The sequence below is a fragment of the Canis lupus genome, chromosome X (assembly GCF_011100685.1).
Source record: "Canis lupus familiaris isolate Mischka breed German Shepherd chromosome X, alternate assembly UU_Cfam_GSD_1.0, whole genome shotgun sequence".
Taxonomy (NCBI): Eukaryota; Metazoa; Chordata; class Mammalia; order Carnivora; family Canidae; genus Canis; species Canis lupus.
In genome coordinates, this window is record NC_049260.1 from 12,385,235 (window position 1) to 12,403,646 (window position 18,412).

General features: G+C 41.5%; 1 protein-coding gene across 2 annotated transcripts in view; it reads left to right on the plus strand.

Moving 5' to 3' along the window:
• Positions 1–2,720: 2,720 nt before the first annotated feature.
• GRPR (gastrin releasing peptide receptor) overlaps positions 2,721–18,412 on the plus strand; it is a 37,273-nt gene continuing 21,581 nt past the window's right edge. For both annotated transcript variants that reach the window (XM_038586893.1, XM_038586894.1), the window contains exon 1: positions 2,721–4,268. In XM_038586893.1, coding sequence (XP_038442821.1) covers positions 3,856–4,268 — 413 coding nt within the window. In that variant the 5' untranslated portion in view covers positions 2,721–3,855. The remainder of the gene's footprint in view (positions 4,269–18,412) is intronic.

Below are 18,412 nucleotides of genomic sequence, written 5' to 3' on the forward strand. Positions count from 1 at the left end.
AGCAGACTGTCTCTTAAAAAGACCCAAAGCATTCCCTACTCTTTACTCTGGCTCCACCTACAAACCCTACCCACTCTATAATTACTTTATCATATCTGTGTATGTTCATCGTCACTCCACCAAGAATACCAGCTACTGGAAGACAAAGTGCCATGCACACAGGTGGTAGGAAGAGACTTTGTCTCCACTCTCTTTACTTTTGTCAAGTCCAACCATCTCCCAAGTTCTACCAAGTCATTGCCCCCACCCCCATATTCAAGTCTCATGGGAAACCAACTTTTCTGGAAGAATGGAAAATGTGACTCTCTTGACCAAAATAGAAATGACACCCTGCCCTGACACATAAGAAAGGATGCTGAGTCACACTTCAATCCTATCTGGAAACAAGTCTTTGAGGATAGGGGCTTTGTATTATATTTGTTCTATGTCATTTTCATAAGTCAAAAACATCTCCTGTTCACCATTAAATGAAATGCTAAACAAACGTCTGAATATGTTTAATGATCTCCCGGAAGGTGACTCATAACGGTAGGGATGGAAAGGGTCATTATAGCTTATTAGCTGAAATGACATCAAAATTTTCTAATTAGCTTTTTAAAACATCCTTCCTCCAAGAAAATATTAGGTGTTGAACCTCAATATATCCGTACTCCTAAAATATGATTAGAACAGTCTACAGTGGCGTGGAACACATAAGGCTAACGCCAGCCATGAAAAATCAGGATCTATCAGCATCAGCTTAATTTACATGGTTAGAAAAACACTTATGGCTCAGTTGGAATTAAGAAATGAGGCTCAGCACCCAGGAATTAAGAAATGACTCAGCACCCAGGGGGGTGTCTAAAGAAAGAAAGGGAAACAACATCCACAAGTCTTCTTTGTTAACCAAAAATGTGTTCCCTGGACCAAACCTAACAAGAGTACACGATCCATTGTGATGTCCCCCAAACCTGCCTCTAGCTCATTCCCCGACCTCTCTCTTCAGATCCAGGACCTTTCTGGACCTAAAGCTGTACCCTGCTCACTGCTGTGCTCTTTCTTTTATGCCTCTATTCTAGGCACATACTATTTTCTTTGTTCAAAGGTCCTGCCACACACTCACTCAACCTTTAAGATCAAATGCCACCTCTGGAGAAAAGGTAGTTGCTTCATTCTAGGGAGGGAGTGGGGTCTAAACTGGTGCCACTTTTTTTTTTTTTAAGAAGCCAGAGTTTATTTCTATTCAAACAATACTCAAGGGATTTTTCAGAAGATCAAAAGGGCCAAAGATGGTGGGTTTAATATGATATTATAGCCAGGCAGTTTAGAAATCTTCAGGACAACCCTGGGTGGTTTGATGCCTCACTAACTCTCCTAGTCCACAAGTGGTGAATTCCTCTGAGTTTTGGCATCATTCATATGAGGCAATCCCTCCAATACTGGTGACCAAAAACAATGCTAGAAGCAATCATCATCGTTGAGAGGAAGAAAGGTAAATGGTCAGAGAAGAAAGCCACCATAGCAATTTCAAAAAGCAAAATTATTAATCTGGTATAAAACAAACAGAAGTGTTTGCAGAATTTACATGAAAACGCTTCTTGCATTATTCTTTGAAACCAGGTCCTCTGACTATGAGCTAGAGTAGCTGGGATTGTGACGGATCTTGTAATAACATGTATCTTCGTATTCTTTTTCTCAGGCTCTTGCACAGTGCTGAAAACTGGCCGACGTGATCAATGTATTTCAAGTAAGTGGAGGAGTTGCTGATTTACCTGTATGAGTAGGACCTTTTGCCAGTTGATCCAAGGTCAATCCCTCTTCTGACTTCATTGGACTTTTTCAAAGTAAAACCGCTAGTAAAACCAAAGTAAAAACACTAATCTCTCTCAACCACAACAGTAGTAACAGCTATCGTAAGAGCAGCTAATATTAATTGAGCATTCACTATGTGCCCAGTGCTGTGAAGGCTTAACAGGGACAATTTCAGTTAACTTCACAAATTATGCCCATTTTACAGATTAGGAGCTTGAAGTTTAAGACACCAAGTAATTTGCCTACCCAATTTGCCAAGGCAGTACGTGAAGGAGTCAAGACGGAAGCACAGAAGCCATGTACTGCATTATTAAGGTATTACTGCTAGCAACTGATCAACACCACTAGGCTCATGGTTATTGACTCCTTACCCAGTGACAGAGCAGCTCTTCCCACTCCAGGTGTGCAGCATCAGACTCTCTCTTACTGGCTGAGGGGAGCACAAGCCCTCTGGATTTGTGGAAGGGCAGGGCGTGGCGGCCATCTCAGTGTTGTCACCTGCCAATGGGAATTATCATAATGCACTTGGAGTCTTTTTTGGTGGGTTCTGGCCTGGTGACAAGTGCAAGCTACTTTACTCCTTATGGATCCTGAAAAACCAAAGCTTCAATGGCTGTACCTGTCAGTAACTGACTTCTGGTGATGCCGCTGGAAGAGCAGGCTCCACATAAGTCTTGAAGATAAACCCGTGTCCTATATTTTTAAGTTGTTGGCTAAGGGTCCAAACTCAAAACTTGTAGTACCTCCTCCAGAAAGCCTTTTCCGGCACCCAATCAACTCTAAGTTCTTTCTTTCCACTCCCCAATTCCTTGGTATTCTAACTCTAAGTCCTTTCAGTTCATTGCCCACTTAGGGCTTAAGAGGAAAGTCGCTCTAAAACATGGCGAGCATTCCATAAAAAACTGCAAATAACTGCATCACAATGCCAGTTTGTGTAATTTTTAGAGCCAATGAGAACAATCCCATTTTTCTGAAAAAGACTACTGATCTTTGAGATTTGAGAATGCAGCTGGCTCTCGATTTTATTTCTCCCTGGCAAAGGGAATAATGATGGCCCGGCAAGTCTATGGGGAAGAGCGCGTGTGCGTGTTCTGCTTGGGCTTTTCCCAGATGTCAGTCACTGAAGGTTTAAGGCACAAATCCCCCGCCTGTTTTTCCTCAGTAGCTGCGTTCAAAGAGGCATTGGGAAGGCAGGTGGGACAGCTCACACATGGACATCCCGCGTGCATCCGTGTGCATTTAATTCAGATCCAGACCTCATTTGATAGCAACTTTAACGTATTGGAAAAGATGAGAAATTGGGCTGTGAGTTTTATCTGGATTCGTGGGCACAGTATCAGCAAGATTAGCGGTGCCTTGGCCGAGGGCTGGTAATGCCTATTAAATACCTGCCACAGGTGCCGCATGGGAAGTGAGAGGCCCAGGGCACCTGTGAGTCTGCGGGGTCGATTCTCATCTGGGGAGAGCAGCCTCCTGGGCAGTGATTGAAGTGTCCAGCAGGGGGCTGGCATTCTCTGTAAGTCGCCCTGCTTCCTCTGCAGAGCCTCAGCTCCGCAGAGCTGCCGTTTGCTGGTTAAGTCGGTGACGCGCATAGCATCCTGCCTATAGGATTTGAGGCTTTCTCAGTGCAGTTTTTTTTCTACCCACTTTAAACCTTCAGGTTCTAACTATCAGGAAAGATAGGAAATGCCGTGTGAAAATAGCCGGCTAAAAGTTCTTAGTAAACTGCAGCCAGGGAGACTCAGACTAGAATGGGGGTAGAAAGAGTTGCTACAGAGTGGGTTTAATTCTAAGCCCTTTCTGGCTGACTTTTTTGTTGTTTTGTTGTTAACTTAGTGAATTTAGCTATGTATCACATTGGTCAGGTGAAGACCAGAGCAGCACCAGCATCAAAATAGCGCCAGACCTCTCTGAATGCCATAGTATTATACGTACTCAGAGTATTTTTGTTAAAGAAGATCAAGAGCCCAGCATAGATTTTTATCCTCATTTTCACCCAACTACAAAATCAAAGTTAAGCAACAGCATCTAAGAGCACTTTTTAGGTGGGAAAGAACCTAGAGGATGGCTCTGAATGACTGTTTGCTTTTGAACTTGGAAGTGGACCACTTTTTGCACTGCAACGTCTCCAATCACAGTGCAGATCTCCCCATGAACGACGACTGGTTCCACCCAGGGATCTTCTATGTCATCCCTGCCATCTACGGGGTCATCATTCTGATAGGCCTCGTCGGCAACATCACCCTGATCAAGATCTTCTGTACAGTGAAGGCCATGAGAAACGTGCCGAACCTGTTCATCTCCAGTCTGGCCTTGGGAGATCTGCTCCTCCTGGTAACATGCGCCCCCGTGGACGCCAGCAGGTACCTGGCCGACAGATGGCTATTTGGCAGGATCGGCTGCAAACTGATCCCCTTTATACAGCTCACCTCCGTGGGGGTGTCTGTCTTCACCCTCACGGCTCTCTCGGCGGACAGGTAAGTTCTGGAGGAAAGTCCCATTCTCTCTAGGGTGGTAGTAGACCCCTTGGTAAATGAGCCACCAGCTTGGGGCAGATGGAGCTGTTTGCACCAGAAGTTTTACTCAAACACAGATTCCCTTCCAGGCACGTTTTTCTTCTGGGAATTACTTCTTGAGTTTGACGTATTGGTTTAAGTAAGAAAACAGAGTGGGTGATGGGATGAAAGGGGACAAATGAGAAAAAAAAAAAAATCTCTGAGCATAAGATTGACGTGTATTTTCTGGAGACAGATCGATTTAGCATTGCTTTTTCCTAACTTCTCCCTCCCTGCAAAATTAATTGACTGGTGAGAAAAAAAATATCACACCTAATAGAGTTTACACCCCAGGCAAATGTTTCTTAGAACCAATTCCAAGTCTTCAGACAACAGAAAAGTCCCACTGAATTTCTTCCTCAAAATATTCTTTCAGAAATAAACAAGACGAGAAAATAAGCAACATCTCCTTGAAGTTTATTTTTCTCAGGCCATTTAACTTTTCTCACAGCTGATTTTGTATTTGGCTCTGTGTAACCAGAGAGCTGGTTTTTCTAAGTGTCTCTTCAGTGAAATCAAGCATTGCTTGGATTTTTTTTTTCTTTCCTCGAGAAAGTTCCATTCAAGTTTGATTTTGAATTTTAATATCTTTATTGATGTACTTCCATATACAGTGCCTTTGGGGGTTTTTGGTGGGGGGAGGGAGTCCGGCGTTTTATTCTGGGAAATTCTCATATTTGTGAACTGCATTTCCTGTGTGAACATGTTGCTTAAAAATTCATTTATTCTGTCTTAAAGATTCATATTCCTTCTTTGAACATTTACCAAGCATCTATTATGTAAGAAAACACTTGCTTGAAGGAGCCAGTCAGAAAATATCTGCAGGTTGTTCACACACACACAATGCTGCTATATCATATACTTCTGAGCTCTAGAAATTTGATGTAGCAGTGGATAGATTCCAGAAGCATCGTGGAGGATATGGTCAAATTAAGAAAAACTGGAACAATGAACCAGAGACTATAAGTTTTTTTTTTTTTTAAGATTTTATTTATTTATTCATGAGAGACAGACAGAGAGAGAGAGGCAGAGACACAGGCAGAGGGAGAAGCAGGCCCCATGCAGGGAGCCCGACGCGGGACTCGATCCTGGGACTCTAGGATCATGCCCTGGGCCGAAGGCAGGCGCTAAATGGCTGAGCCACCCTGGGATCCCCTATAAGTTTTTATCTTAAAATGCACTGTATGTTATGCTGTTGAAGATACATAAGGATTTGACAGTGTACCAGGAGGGGCATAGAAGCAGCTCTTGAAAGTTTATACTCTGAAGAAAATGTCCCACATTTTAATACATATGGTGGTGGATTTTCATTTTATAGAGGAACAAACAGTCCCCAGGTGATCTGGCTTTGTCAAGTAATAGACAAATAAAGATAGTGTTATCAGTATTTGTAGACATGTGTTTATACTTAGCTGCCTGAAGTACACTGTTCATTTTCAAAGATGGAAAAATAATAGCCTGGAGACAAGGTTTGCACATCGTACCGGCCGGCCAGGGTTTCTCTCACCTCCAGCTTGCTCTAACCTGGACATTAGCCCACCAGGTACTAGTGGCCACGGGCGGTTTCCCGTGTTGACCCAGGACAGGCAACTGTGGGGCTGGCACAAAGTCCGTGGCTCATTACTAATGACCAAAGGCATCTCAGGAAGGAGGCTAGTTTTCCTGATGGGAAGATAAGAGTTTGGATTCCGGGTTGGGGGTGCAGTGGTATAGAGGGTGTTGACCTTCTTCTTGGGGTGGGGGTGGGGGGGCAGAGAGGAGAGCGAGGGTGTGGAATATAAAGATGCAGCTGCAGGGGACTCCTTCCAGAGTTGCAGAGTAGACCAAATTCCCCATCAGCAGAAAGACTCTTTCAAAAGCCGGGTTACAGCCTTTGGCAGCTCTGGTGTGTTCTCAGCAAGTTTATAGTTACTGTGTGTCCTTCCCTACTATTAGCTCCCATGTAACTAACTTTTCACGCTTTGCTAAGGCTTCAAGGGGCTGATGGATCTCCTGAATCATAGGTAGTGCATCTAACCAATTTTGACAAGAATAAGTATTGAGCTAATTAAATAATAGAAAACTGTACTTATCTCTTTATCTCATTTGTTTTAAAAAGATTTTATGTATTTATTCATAGAGACACAGAGAGAGAGAGAGGCAGAGACACAGGCAGAGGGAGAAGCAGACCCCACACGAGGAGCCCAACGTGGGACTCGATCCCGGGTCTCCAGGATCACGCCCTGGGCTGAAGGTGGCGCTAAACTGCTGAGCCACCCCGGCTGCCCTCTTTATCTCATTTGTAAAAAGATTTTTTTTTTTTTTTTTAATTTGAGGGAGAGCAAGAGAGCACAAGCAGCAGGAGCAGCAGAAGGAGAAGGAGAAGCAGACTCCCACTGAGTGGGGAGTCCCCGACGCGGGGCTCAGGACCCTGGGATCATGACCTGGGCCAAAGGCAGCCGCTTAACTGACTGAGCCACCCAGGCACCCCTATTTATCTCATTTTAAAAAGCTATTGTTGTCTTATAATAACCTCATGAGTTATAATAACCCTCATGGTAGGGCAAATACCCACACATTCTATCTATATTTTTTTCTCAATAAGGTATGATCTAGGTACAGGAAAGTGAACAAGTGTGGAGCTCAATATATTTTTACTTATGTCTTCATAACAACATAACCACCACCCAGATGGAGATAGAGAATAGTTCCAGCACCCCAGGAGTTTCTTTTAGGCCTCGTTCCAGTTAATATCCACTCTCACAGAGAGGCAATCACTGTTCTGAGTTCAATTAACATAGATTATTTTTGCCAGTTCTTTAATCTCATATTAAGGGAATCACATTTCTTATGCTTATCATGTCTGTGAGAGTCATCTGTGTTGGTGCACATAGGAAAGGTTTGTTCTTTTTAATTCTTTTTTTTTTTAAGATTTTATTTATTTGTTCATGAGAGACACACAGAGAGAGGGAGGCAGAGACACAGGCCGAGGGAGAAGCAGGCTCCATACAGGAAGCCCGACGACGTGGGACTGGATCCAGGGTCTCCAGGATCACACCCCAGGCTGAAGGTGGCGCTAAACCGCTAAGCCACCCGGGCTGCCCTGTTCTTTTTAATTCTTGTGCAGTATTTCAGTGTATGAACATACCCCAGTTTATGTATCCATTCTAATACTGATGGACATTGGGTTGTTTCCAGTTTAGGGTTTCTAATAACCTACTCTGGATATTCTTATTCATGCCTTTTAGGGGAGCATACATGTTTATTTCTCTTGCGTTTAAGCCTGGGAATGGAATCCCTGGATCACAGGGGGCATATATTTAGTAAAGATAATCAAAGAGTTTTCTAAAGTGCTAGTCTGTATTTGACAGGTTGGTAAAAGGATGAACCAGAAGACCCTTCAGACTGGATGATCATCACAAACCAATGGGGAGCTCAAAAACTCTACAGCTTCTTAGCCCCTATCCAAAATCTCCTGAATCAGCGTTTCTGAGGTGGGAATGGCATAGTGATAATCATCCATCCCTGCCCTCTGTGGTTCACCAGCGATGCCAGGACTCATCCCCATCTCCCTTCCGCAGTCCTTCTTTCCCCAGGGCGAACTTGAGTCTTTGTTAATATGAAAGGAGTAATGGTTTTCTGGAAAAGTGTATACTGCTGCACTGTGTCATAGAGAAACTTCAAGGCAGTCCCAGAAACCAGAATTTTGGGTTGCACACAGCTGACCAATTGCAGACTTGCATTCAAGCACCTTCACACTTGGTCCCTGGAGCCCTCTCCTTTCATGCCTTCTTCCTCTTATGCACGCACTGATGTCCTCGTCCGTGGTGGTCATTCTGACAGGTTCCTGGCTCTGCTTCCTTGCTTATGCTGTCCTGCCCACTCTCCAGAACGCTTTTTCCTTTCCAGCATAGAAGACTCTACTCCCCATGTGATGTATGGGTGGAATGGGCATTGATGGTCCTCCATTTTAGGCTTTTGCTGCCATTACTGCCCATTTAAGGGAGTTGGATGAAATCACTTAACTCTCTGGCCTTAGTTGAATCATCTATAAAGTAATAGAGTTGAGCTAGATTATTTCTAAAAAAAATTTTTTTTTAGTCTGTCATCTTGCCTATCATTCTGAATATGGTTCAAGCTTCCTCCTTAAAGCCCTAAGTTGGACCATTCTAGCCCCAAGTTCCTAATCCTCCCCTAAACATACAGCTTATTATCTGAGACATGAATTATCTTTGACTTCTCTCATCTTGCTCTTTTGAAGTATTTCACTCATTTGTCTATTTTTGGCCTCTGGTATATTCATTGTATTAACTTTTCAAGTAGATTATTAAGCATGTTGAGGGCAGAGATTTCTTATATATTCTCATATCTCCCACAGTGCTTCATGTGGTTCCTTGGACCAAATGGGTGATCAATAAATATTAATTAAAATTATGGTTAATTAATGCATACTTTTCTTTTTTTAATCTTTTTTTAAAGATTTATTTATTTATTGAGAGAGAGAGAGAGAGAGAGAGCCTGCATACTTTTCTTCTCATTCTTTTTCTGCTCCTTTTTCAGAATTCATCCGAAAGCATACTCTAAAATGTTTCATACAGTCACCAGCTTCTTATCTCTTCCTTTCTGTTAAGCTCTCACTGTTTGAGTAAATAAGAGAAAAACCTTTCTTTCTGAATCTGTAAATAGATTCAGGGGATGAATAGATGGGTGGATGGATGGATAGATGAAATGATAGATAGGTGAGTGGATAGGCAGATGGACAGACAGTGTTCTACTTTTTATGTACTGGTCTTTCCTACTAGATGCCCATTTTTGTACCAGGTGCCTCCGTATTATGTAAATGGAGTTTAAGACTGGAATTGGGGGGATCTCTGGGTGGCTCAGCAGTTTAGCGCCTGCCTTCGGCTCAGGGCGTGGTCCTGGAGTCCCCGGATCGAGTCCCACGTCGGGCTCCCTGCATGGAGCCTGCTTCTCCCTCTGCCTGTGTCTCTGCCTCTCTCTCTCTGTGTGTCTCTCATGAATAAATAAATAAAATCTAAAAAAAAAAAAAAAAAAAAAGGGAATTGGGACCTTCACAGAAGAAGGGTTAAGGAGAGTTTTGTTTTTTTTTTTTTTTTTCCAGTAAATGTGAAGTTTAAAGCTAGACGTAATGTTGACAGCATATAATGCCCAGGTTATATTGTGCCTGCTTCAGTATCATTATTCAGTGCTATTTCTGCTAGAATGGAGCTGGCATCATGAATCCTAAAGGCAGACATATACAGGAGTTCCACTGTAATTGTGATCCTTCATTGACTCCATGGAAAAGACTATTCGTACGTTTTCCCCTTCCTTGTGATTTGGAATGTGTAAAAAAACAGGAAAGAGTTGCATTTATGCAAACTTCTTGAAGTATAGACTGTTTGAATTCATTGCAAGGAATTTATAAGATAATGTAGTTTTGGCCTTTCCTGACATCTCAAGCTGCATGGTCCACCATCTTAGCACTAACCAAATAAAAGTAAAAATTCAGCTCCCTAGTCACACCGGCCACATGTCAAAGGCTCAGTAGGCACATGACTCTACTGGACAGTGAATGTACAGAACATTTCCATCATTGCAGAGAGTTCTATTAGACAGAAGAGAGTTTGCTCTCTGTCTTGGGGTCCAAATCTATTTTCCAAGATCCACGTTAATTGATCTCATTGAGGGTATCAGAAATTCCTCACATAGGCAAATATCAAATGCCTCCTAGCTCTGGGATGTTCCTGTCTGTCAAATATCTTCTCATAGAAGATACCCGAAAATGAAGAGGGAAGAAACCAGGCAGCCCAGTACAATCACCAGCCACAGGTTAGAGGAATTTGGGCGCCCTACTGATGGAGGTTTTGAGACCTGAAAAATACATGTGTGGTTCACTTTCCAGGTCTGCATTATGAACTCCTCTCTGATCCTTCCATTCTCTTTTGCCAGGCCCTCTTCCATCTGCCATTCTATCATTCTATCTTCCTATCCCAAGGCTTGCCAGAACAAACACTGTTTAGCTAAACTCTTTTTTATCTTTTGAGAGAGAGAGAGAGAGAGAGCACAAGTATGCAATTGGAGTGGGGGACAGGAAGGGGCAGAGGGAGAGGGAGAGAGAATCTTAAGCAGGCTCCACACCCAGTGCAGAGCCCAACAACTCAGGGCTCGATCCCACAACCCTGAGATCATGACCTGAGCAGAAATCAAGGGTCAGATGCTTAACCGAATGAGCCACCCAGGCGCCCCTCTAGCTAAACTCTTCTCATTGCTTCCACATGTGCCTTCTGACTTCTCCCCTCTCTGACTTCATTTCCCTCTCCTTAATAGCTGGGTTCTATTCCCTCCATCTATCCAAATCCTATGAATCCTTCAAGGCACAGTCCAGGTCCCTTCTCCTCTATGAAGCATTCCCTGATCTTTTGCTTTTGCTGATTTTTCCCTTTCTCAAGATGTTTTTGCCTGTATTGTCTATGAAATACCAAATCTGTCCCGCATCATATTACTGGGTCCTTTGTACAATATACTTTCTACTTCCTTAATCATATGGGAAGCTCCATGGGGTCTGTGCCTTCTACGACACCAGGCTCACCTAGTGAGAGGATAGTAACCACAGCTTGGTTGATGTTTGAGCAGTGACAAGTAGAAGTCATCTTAAAGTTCAAACCCTTCTTTGACAGAGACAAACGATGGAATTTGGCCTGGTCAATTCAGAGTACAGTCAGACCATAATCCTGCTTTCCTCATTCTAAGTCCTAGTTCCTCCAGGGGAACTGGAAACATTTCTTCAAAAACCATCAAGATACAGAGTCTGATTCCATTTCCCTTCCTGGAAAGTGGAAGCTACTGATCCTAAACCCTGCTGTTCTGAGGTAGGATAACCTGAGTAACTCCAAGGTGGTGCCCTTCTAAGGGGATCACCCCAGTGATTCCCAAGGCTCCTCTAATGTTCTAGAGGCCCAGCTTCATTGATTCCAAGGAGACTGGCCCTTCACATGAGAGAAGACAATTTAATTTCTTATAAATCATCTTTTCCAGAAAGTCCCTCTGTTGGAGGAGTTTACATGAGCCACCAATTCATAACTTCTCTATAGTATGATTTTTCTGAAGCATACTGCCTCTCTAGAAGGAAACTCAACTCGTGTTTCCCCATGGTGATGGATCTGCCACGGCTGTTGGCAGACTCTGGAGTGCCCAGGGGGCAATGGAAGTGGGGTTTCCCAGCAAGGCTCTTTCAACCAAAGTGCTGTGGAAAGAAGGTCAGAAAAGCATTTTGACCTTGTCTCTCACATACTATCTTTTAAAGTGTTAGACTTTTGTGTGATTAATTATAATTTCTGACAATATGCACGGAGGCAAGAAAAAAAAAAAAAAGCACAAACTTGATCATGAAATATACTGCATAGCCTGAAAGGGCTTCTTGGTGAGGTTTTTTGAACTGTGCTTGCCAATAATATCCTTTGAAAATAGACTAAATTAGCAGTTTTGCACTTGTAAATCCTCCTGGTGTGTACAGTTTGCATGAATTCTCTCAATTAAAACACATGTTTTGCAGAATAAAAGAAAAAAAATTTCTCCATTCCTCTTTCTACCTCCCAGTAATGGAACAAGGGATTTTGTTTCTTACAGTCATTTTGAAATTCTGTTGATTAGTATCTGATATTCGCTGCTACTTGAAATGATCTGATTTGCCGAGGAGCCTCTTAAGAAGCTGCAGTTCATTTTACACATTAAGTATCACTTTCTATCGGGGCGCCTGGGTGGCTCAGTCGGTTAAGCGTCTGACTCTTGATTTAGGTTCAGGTCATGATCTCAGGGTCGTGAGATTGAGCCCCATGTTGGGCTCTTGGCTGGGTGTGGAGGCTGCTTAAGATTCTCTCTCTCCCTCTGCCCCTGCCCTAAAAATAAATATCACTTTCTATAGGAGGTCTTTATTGGCTATTCAGTCTAAAGGAATGACCCACACTATTCCATCATCCAGTTTCTTTTTTCAGGTTGATTGAGGTATAACTTACATATAGTAAACTTCTGGGTGTACATTTCTCTGAACTGTGTCAAACTTATGCAGTATGTAACCACCACTATAGTCTAGATGTAGAACATTTCTATTACCCCCAGATACTATCATGTCCTTGTGTAGTCTGTCCCCTTCCTCCACCCTCAACTCCTAGAAACCACTGATCTTTTCCAAAATATCATATGAATGACACTATGCAGTATATAGTTGTTTAAGTCTGGCTTCTCTCAACTCATGTTGTTGTATCTATCAGGAGCCCATTCCTTTTTTTTTTTTTTTTTTTTTTTTGCTGAGTAGTATTCCACTGTGTGGATAGATCAGTTTGTTTATCCCTTCTTTAGTCAGTGGGCATTAGGGTTGTTTTGGGGTTTGGGTGATTTGAATAAAGTTGTCATAAACATTCACATAGGGTTTTGTATGAAGGTATGTCTTCATTCCTCTTTGGTAAATATCACCCAGTATTATTTTCTTGAGAATTATTTTGTTCATCTATTTGCTTGTTTATTATCTGTCTTCAACCACTAAAAATATAACCCTCCCAAAATGGGAGGCTATCTCATTCATTAGCATATTCTCTGAGACTAAAACCATCCCTAACCTGTAGGAGAGGCTTGATAAGTGTTTGTTGAATACATGAATGGATGGAAACATGAAAGAGGGAGTAAAAAAATGAGTAAATTCTGGTAGATCCTACTAAGAGAGCCTGGAAGGCTGGATTATGGTTTGTGAATCATGTTCATCTCCTTTGATGGTTAACAGAATGATTGCAGTAGTCATCCCAACTGTAGATGACAAGACCTTATCCAGGTTTTATGGGAACTATTTGGAGAATGCTTTTTAATGAAAAAACAAGTAAAATTATGAATGCAAAGTTAGGTAGAGACATGAATGTTTTGAAAGATTAAGAAATATATTAAATTTAGAAATCACAACTTAAATAAGTTGATAAATTCTATAAACATCACAAAGTCCAGAAAAATAACATAGTAACTATTAATTAACTGCCTGACACATGTCCATCACACTTGTTTTCTTAAATATTTTGGCTTCATCCTCATTTGTGTCCTCTTAAAATGACTATGGTTTGGTGATATTCTTTTCTATAGTGAAATGAGAAAGCCTTGTCAGATTTGTGGCATGGCTGATTAAAATTGGCTTATTATTAAGGAAAGGTTAGAAAAATTTCAGGATCCCTGGGTGGCTCAGCAGGGTAGCGCCTGCCTTCGGCCCAGGACGTGATCCTGGAGTCCTGGGATCAAGTCCCACATTGGGCTCCCTGCATGGACCCTGCTTCTCCCTCTGCCTGTGTCTCTGCCTTGCTCTCTCTCTCTCTCTCTCTCTCTCTGTGTGTCTCATAAATTAATAAATAAAATATTTTTTAAAAGATTTTTAAAAATTTCTTTCAGCTCCATAATGCATTACTGGTTATATCATATATGTTTAGGGTTATTGTAAAATGTTTAAGGTTATTTGAGAAAGCCACTATCAATTTTTTTTCCTATATGAGCTATACAATTTCACAATTTTTGAAGCTTTATGCCTTGAGTGAACTTAAGTACTCATTAAATTGATGACGTCCACTAACCTGCGCCATGGATGTCTTTGCATTATGAGTTTTAAGCTTTCCTTATCAATGTTGGTGTTTTGTGAGTATGCATAACATGAGTCATTTTATACAAATGTCTTTGCTCTTTATAATCTGGCTACAGGTTTCTGTTCTATAAACACAGATACTCTGATAAACTTGACTTTGCTGATATATTTGGATTTAAATCTATCACATTATTATTTGGTCATTATTGGTTTCACCTGTCTCCTTATCCTTTCTCCCATCCTTCTTGCCTTCCTTTTTTTTTTTTTTTTAAAGATTTTATTCGTTTATTTATTCATGAGAGACACACAGAGAGAGGCAGAGACATAGGCAGAGGGAGAAGCAGACTCCCCCTGGGGAACCCAATGCGGGATGCAATCCCAGTACCCCAGGATCATGATATGAGCCGAATGCAGACACTCAACCACTGAGCCACCCAGGTGCCCCTCTTCTTGCCTTCTTTTAATTAGTGAAATGTTTTAATTATTCTAAACCTCCCCATGAGTTTAATTATATGAGCTCTTCTGAGTATTCTTTTAAGGGCTACCCTAGAGTTTACAACATGTATCCTTGACTTATTAGAATTTGCTATAAATTAGTACTTTCCCATCTCCCAGACAATTCAAGGATTGCAATGCAAGGACACTTTTATTTTATTTTAATTACTTTATTTTAACTCTTTCCTGCCTTTTCGGGGAGGGGGGGCTACTGTTATTTTACATTTTAATTCTCTGTATTTTAAAACTCACAATTCGTTATGTTTCTTGTTTTTACATACTTTACATTCACTCACATATTTACCTTTAGATTTAAATTTATTCCTGTATTTACCTTTTATGTTGTTCTCTATTTCTTCCTGCAACTCTGACTTCATTTTGCTTCTGCCCAAAGAATGCCCTTCACTATTTCATTTAGTGTAAATCTAGTGGGGATACATTTTCTGGTTTTGGGTGTATGAAAATGCTTTAATTTGATGGAATTCGGGGAGGATATTTTCACTGCGCATAGAATTCTAAGCCAGCAGTTCTGATCTTTCACACTTTGAAGTTGCCATTTATTGTACTCTGACTTACACTATGATGACAGATGTCAGTTTTGTTGTTGCCTCTCTAAAATTATTGAGTTGTCTCTCTTTGACTGATTTTAAGATTTTTTTCTTTATCTTTGGTTTTCAGCAGCATTACTATTATGCACTTGGCTGTGGTTTTCTTTGTATTTTTCCTGCTTGAGATTCATAGCTTTTCTTAAATCTGTGGTTGTAAATTTTAACCGGTCTTGTCAAGTTCTCAACCATTGCAACTTCAAATATTGCTTCTGTCCAAGTCTTTTTTTCCTCTCCTTTCTTATACTGTCCACATATCAACAGAATACTACAGATTAACTTAAGCTTTTTGAGTTTTCTTCCTCGTTTGCTTGTTTTTGCTTTTATTGAGGAAGAAAATTTCATCCTTGGGTCACGCCTCTGTTACTAGGAACCATTTTAAACACAATCTCATTTCACCAAGACCCATAAATTCCCTGCTCCTTTTGTTGTGTTTTCCATCCTTTTTTCTCACTGAACTACACTCAGGCCATTTTCAGCTCACTAATCCTCTCTTCAGCTGTATCTAGTCTTTCCATCTGGTTCCATCTTGTCATACAATTTCTTGAATTAGTCCCAATATATTTTAAAATCCCTCTCTGATAATCTAACATGTGGAACCTCTATAAGCTGGTTTCTATTATAGATTTTCTTCTCTTGTTTTTTGGCCATTTTATTTTGCCCCCTGGTGTATGAGGCAATTTTGTTTGACTACCTGATTTTATATGAAGAATTGTAAATAATTTGAGGCTCTGAGTGTTACCATCTTCCAGAAAAGATTAGCTCTTGCTTCTTACAGATAATTAGCAGGGGGTAGTATATCTGACCCAATCAGGGACTGAGCAGATTGGAGACTGGGCTTTGGTCGTTTTGAGAAATAGTTCACTACTCCTACTAGGGTGTCTCCCTTTGGGAATCTGAACTGAAAGCCTGGGATGTTTGCCTGGCCTCCTCTCCTTGGTGGGCCTTAAACTCTATTTATTGTCCTCCTTGCTCCTAAAACTTCTAGAAGCTCTGCTCAGCTTCATTTCTCTGTTGCTGCTTGAAACTTGGTAAATGCCTTAAGGGAAAATGGTACTGAATAACACTGTCATCTCTTTCACTTCCCTTCTCTCCAGGATTTTGGCCCCTCAAATCCTTACTGCCTTGGTATTTCTCTGATGTTTTCAAAGAGATTTTCTAACTTTTCATTTTAGGAGAGTTACTCAGCAACTAGCTGGTTTGCCATTATCAGAAGTGGAAAATCCCATCCCACCTCTCTTAAAGACCCGGTCTACTGCCCTAGAAGCTATCCATATCCCAGTTCCTCTAAAGAAGAATACAGAACTCCCTAGTTAGACCTGGGGGATCAGCATTCATAGCCTCACATTATCTCAGGAGTTTCGATTCAGAGAAGTGAGCTCTGGCTAACTTCAAAGTGAGTAAGTCAGGAGTCTCAGCTGAGGCCTGCAGCAGTGGACACTGCCAAATATTGTAGCTACATCAAAGCCTCTGGGATCTTTCAACTAAGCCAGGACTCTTAGCCCCAATAAGCAAGAGCTAGAGCCAGCATTTAGTTATGCAGTGATTGATAACAGCTAAAATTTTGTGGGAAAGAAAGAGCCAAAATGTTCCTGATGTACATTTCTTTAAACTTCACTTCTTTATTACTTTTTTCTTTTTTTGTATTGTACTCAGACCAATTGGCCAGTGGGAATAGCTACAGGTAACATAGGAAAGAAGCAGGAAGAAAATGCGAAGTGCAGCACATAAAGAAATTTATTTCCAGTGTGAGAAGAACTTATTGTAACAATAATAATATGTCCATGTGACTCACTTATTTCTTTATGCTGTCTACATATAAATAGAATGACTGCAGGTCAACCTCAAGCTTTTCAAGGTTTCTTTTTTTCCCTTTGGTGCTGTTTTTTGTTTGTTTTGTTATCGGCAGTTTCATACCAGGGTCAGGCCTCTGTTATGAGAGACATGTTAAACATAATTAAAAAACAATACAAAATTATGTAAAAACAATCCACAGTGGTTTCTCCATGAGAACATATGGGAAATGCTTATTTCTTTTTAAATAAATAGCAATCAAAACAGATTTTTAAGAACTTCAGTATTTTTTTTCCTCTTCCACTTTTTTTTTTTTTTTAAGATTTATTTGTTGGAGAGAGAGAGAGCACGTGCATGTGCGCATGTGCTTGAGCAGGGAGGGTGCAGAGGGAGAGAGAGAGGATCAGTCTTCTTGCTGAGCACAGAGCCCATGGGACTCGATCCCACGACCCTGAGATCATGACCTGAGCCAAAATTAAGAGTCGGATGCTCAACTGACTGAACCGCCCAGGCATCCCTTCCCTTCTACTTTAAATGATTGGAAACACCACAGAAGAACAGAAAAATCAGAATTTGGCATCTTTTCTTTCCTAGGTTGTCAGCAGAGTTGAAATTGAAGGTTAAAATGATGGTTTGAGGAAAACATGTACTACAGGATGAAGATAAGTATAGTAAATATTTAGTTTCAAGCGTTCTTTACTGGTGCTTTAAAAAGACCTGAGACTCTAAAGAGCTACAGTTAAATATAGCTAACTTGGGAATCCAGAGACCCAGGTTCCAGTCTTCTCATCTAACCGACCATGAGACCTCTGTGGGCACTAGTTTCCTCTTCTGTAATGTACAGGAAATGGGACTTGATGACTCTTAAGTTCTCTATTCCGTAATTATATAGAAAGCAGGTTTGTCGTAAACCATGTTCTCATACGTCTGTACCATGGTAAGCACTTCATATGCTGACCCAGCACCGTCTGTTCTAAGAATGTCTCACAAAGGGCACCCTAGTGTGTATCTTTCTCTTGTTGTATCAGGGCTTTCCGGGGGCATAGCTTGCTTCTCTGAGCAGATTTTATTTATTTTTTTTTAATTTTTATTTATTTATGATAGTCACACAGAGAGAGAGAGAGAGGCAGAGACATAGGCAGAGGGAGAAACAGGCTCCATGCACCGGGAGCCTGACGTGGGATTCGATCCTGGGTCTCCAGGATCGCGCCCTGGGCCAAAGGCAGGCGCTAAACCGCTGCGCCACCCAGGGATCCCTCTGAGCAGATTTTAAATCCTTAGTGGTCAGGGACTTTTATATCCATAGTGCCAAGCAGAGCTTGAGATGCTGAATTAGTACCTACCTGTGCTAATAAATTGACTAAGCATCCTGAACAATGGGTGTTTAACACTGGAAGACCGACGACGCTAAAGGTCAGTGGCCTATTGTCTTCATTATCACAAATTAAGAAGCCTGACAGAGCGCTGTGCGACATGGAAGACAGATTCTCTCCTCCAATAAAGAAGGAACCGACGATTTGGGTATGGACAGGCAGAGAGCAGCAGAAATGCTGGCCGTGTTCACACATTCAGTGCACACAGGC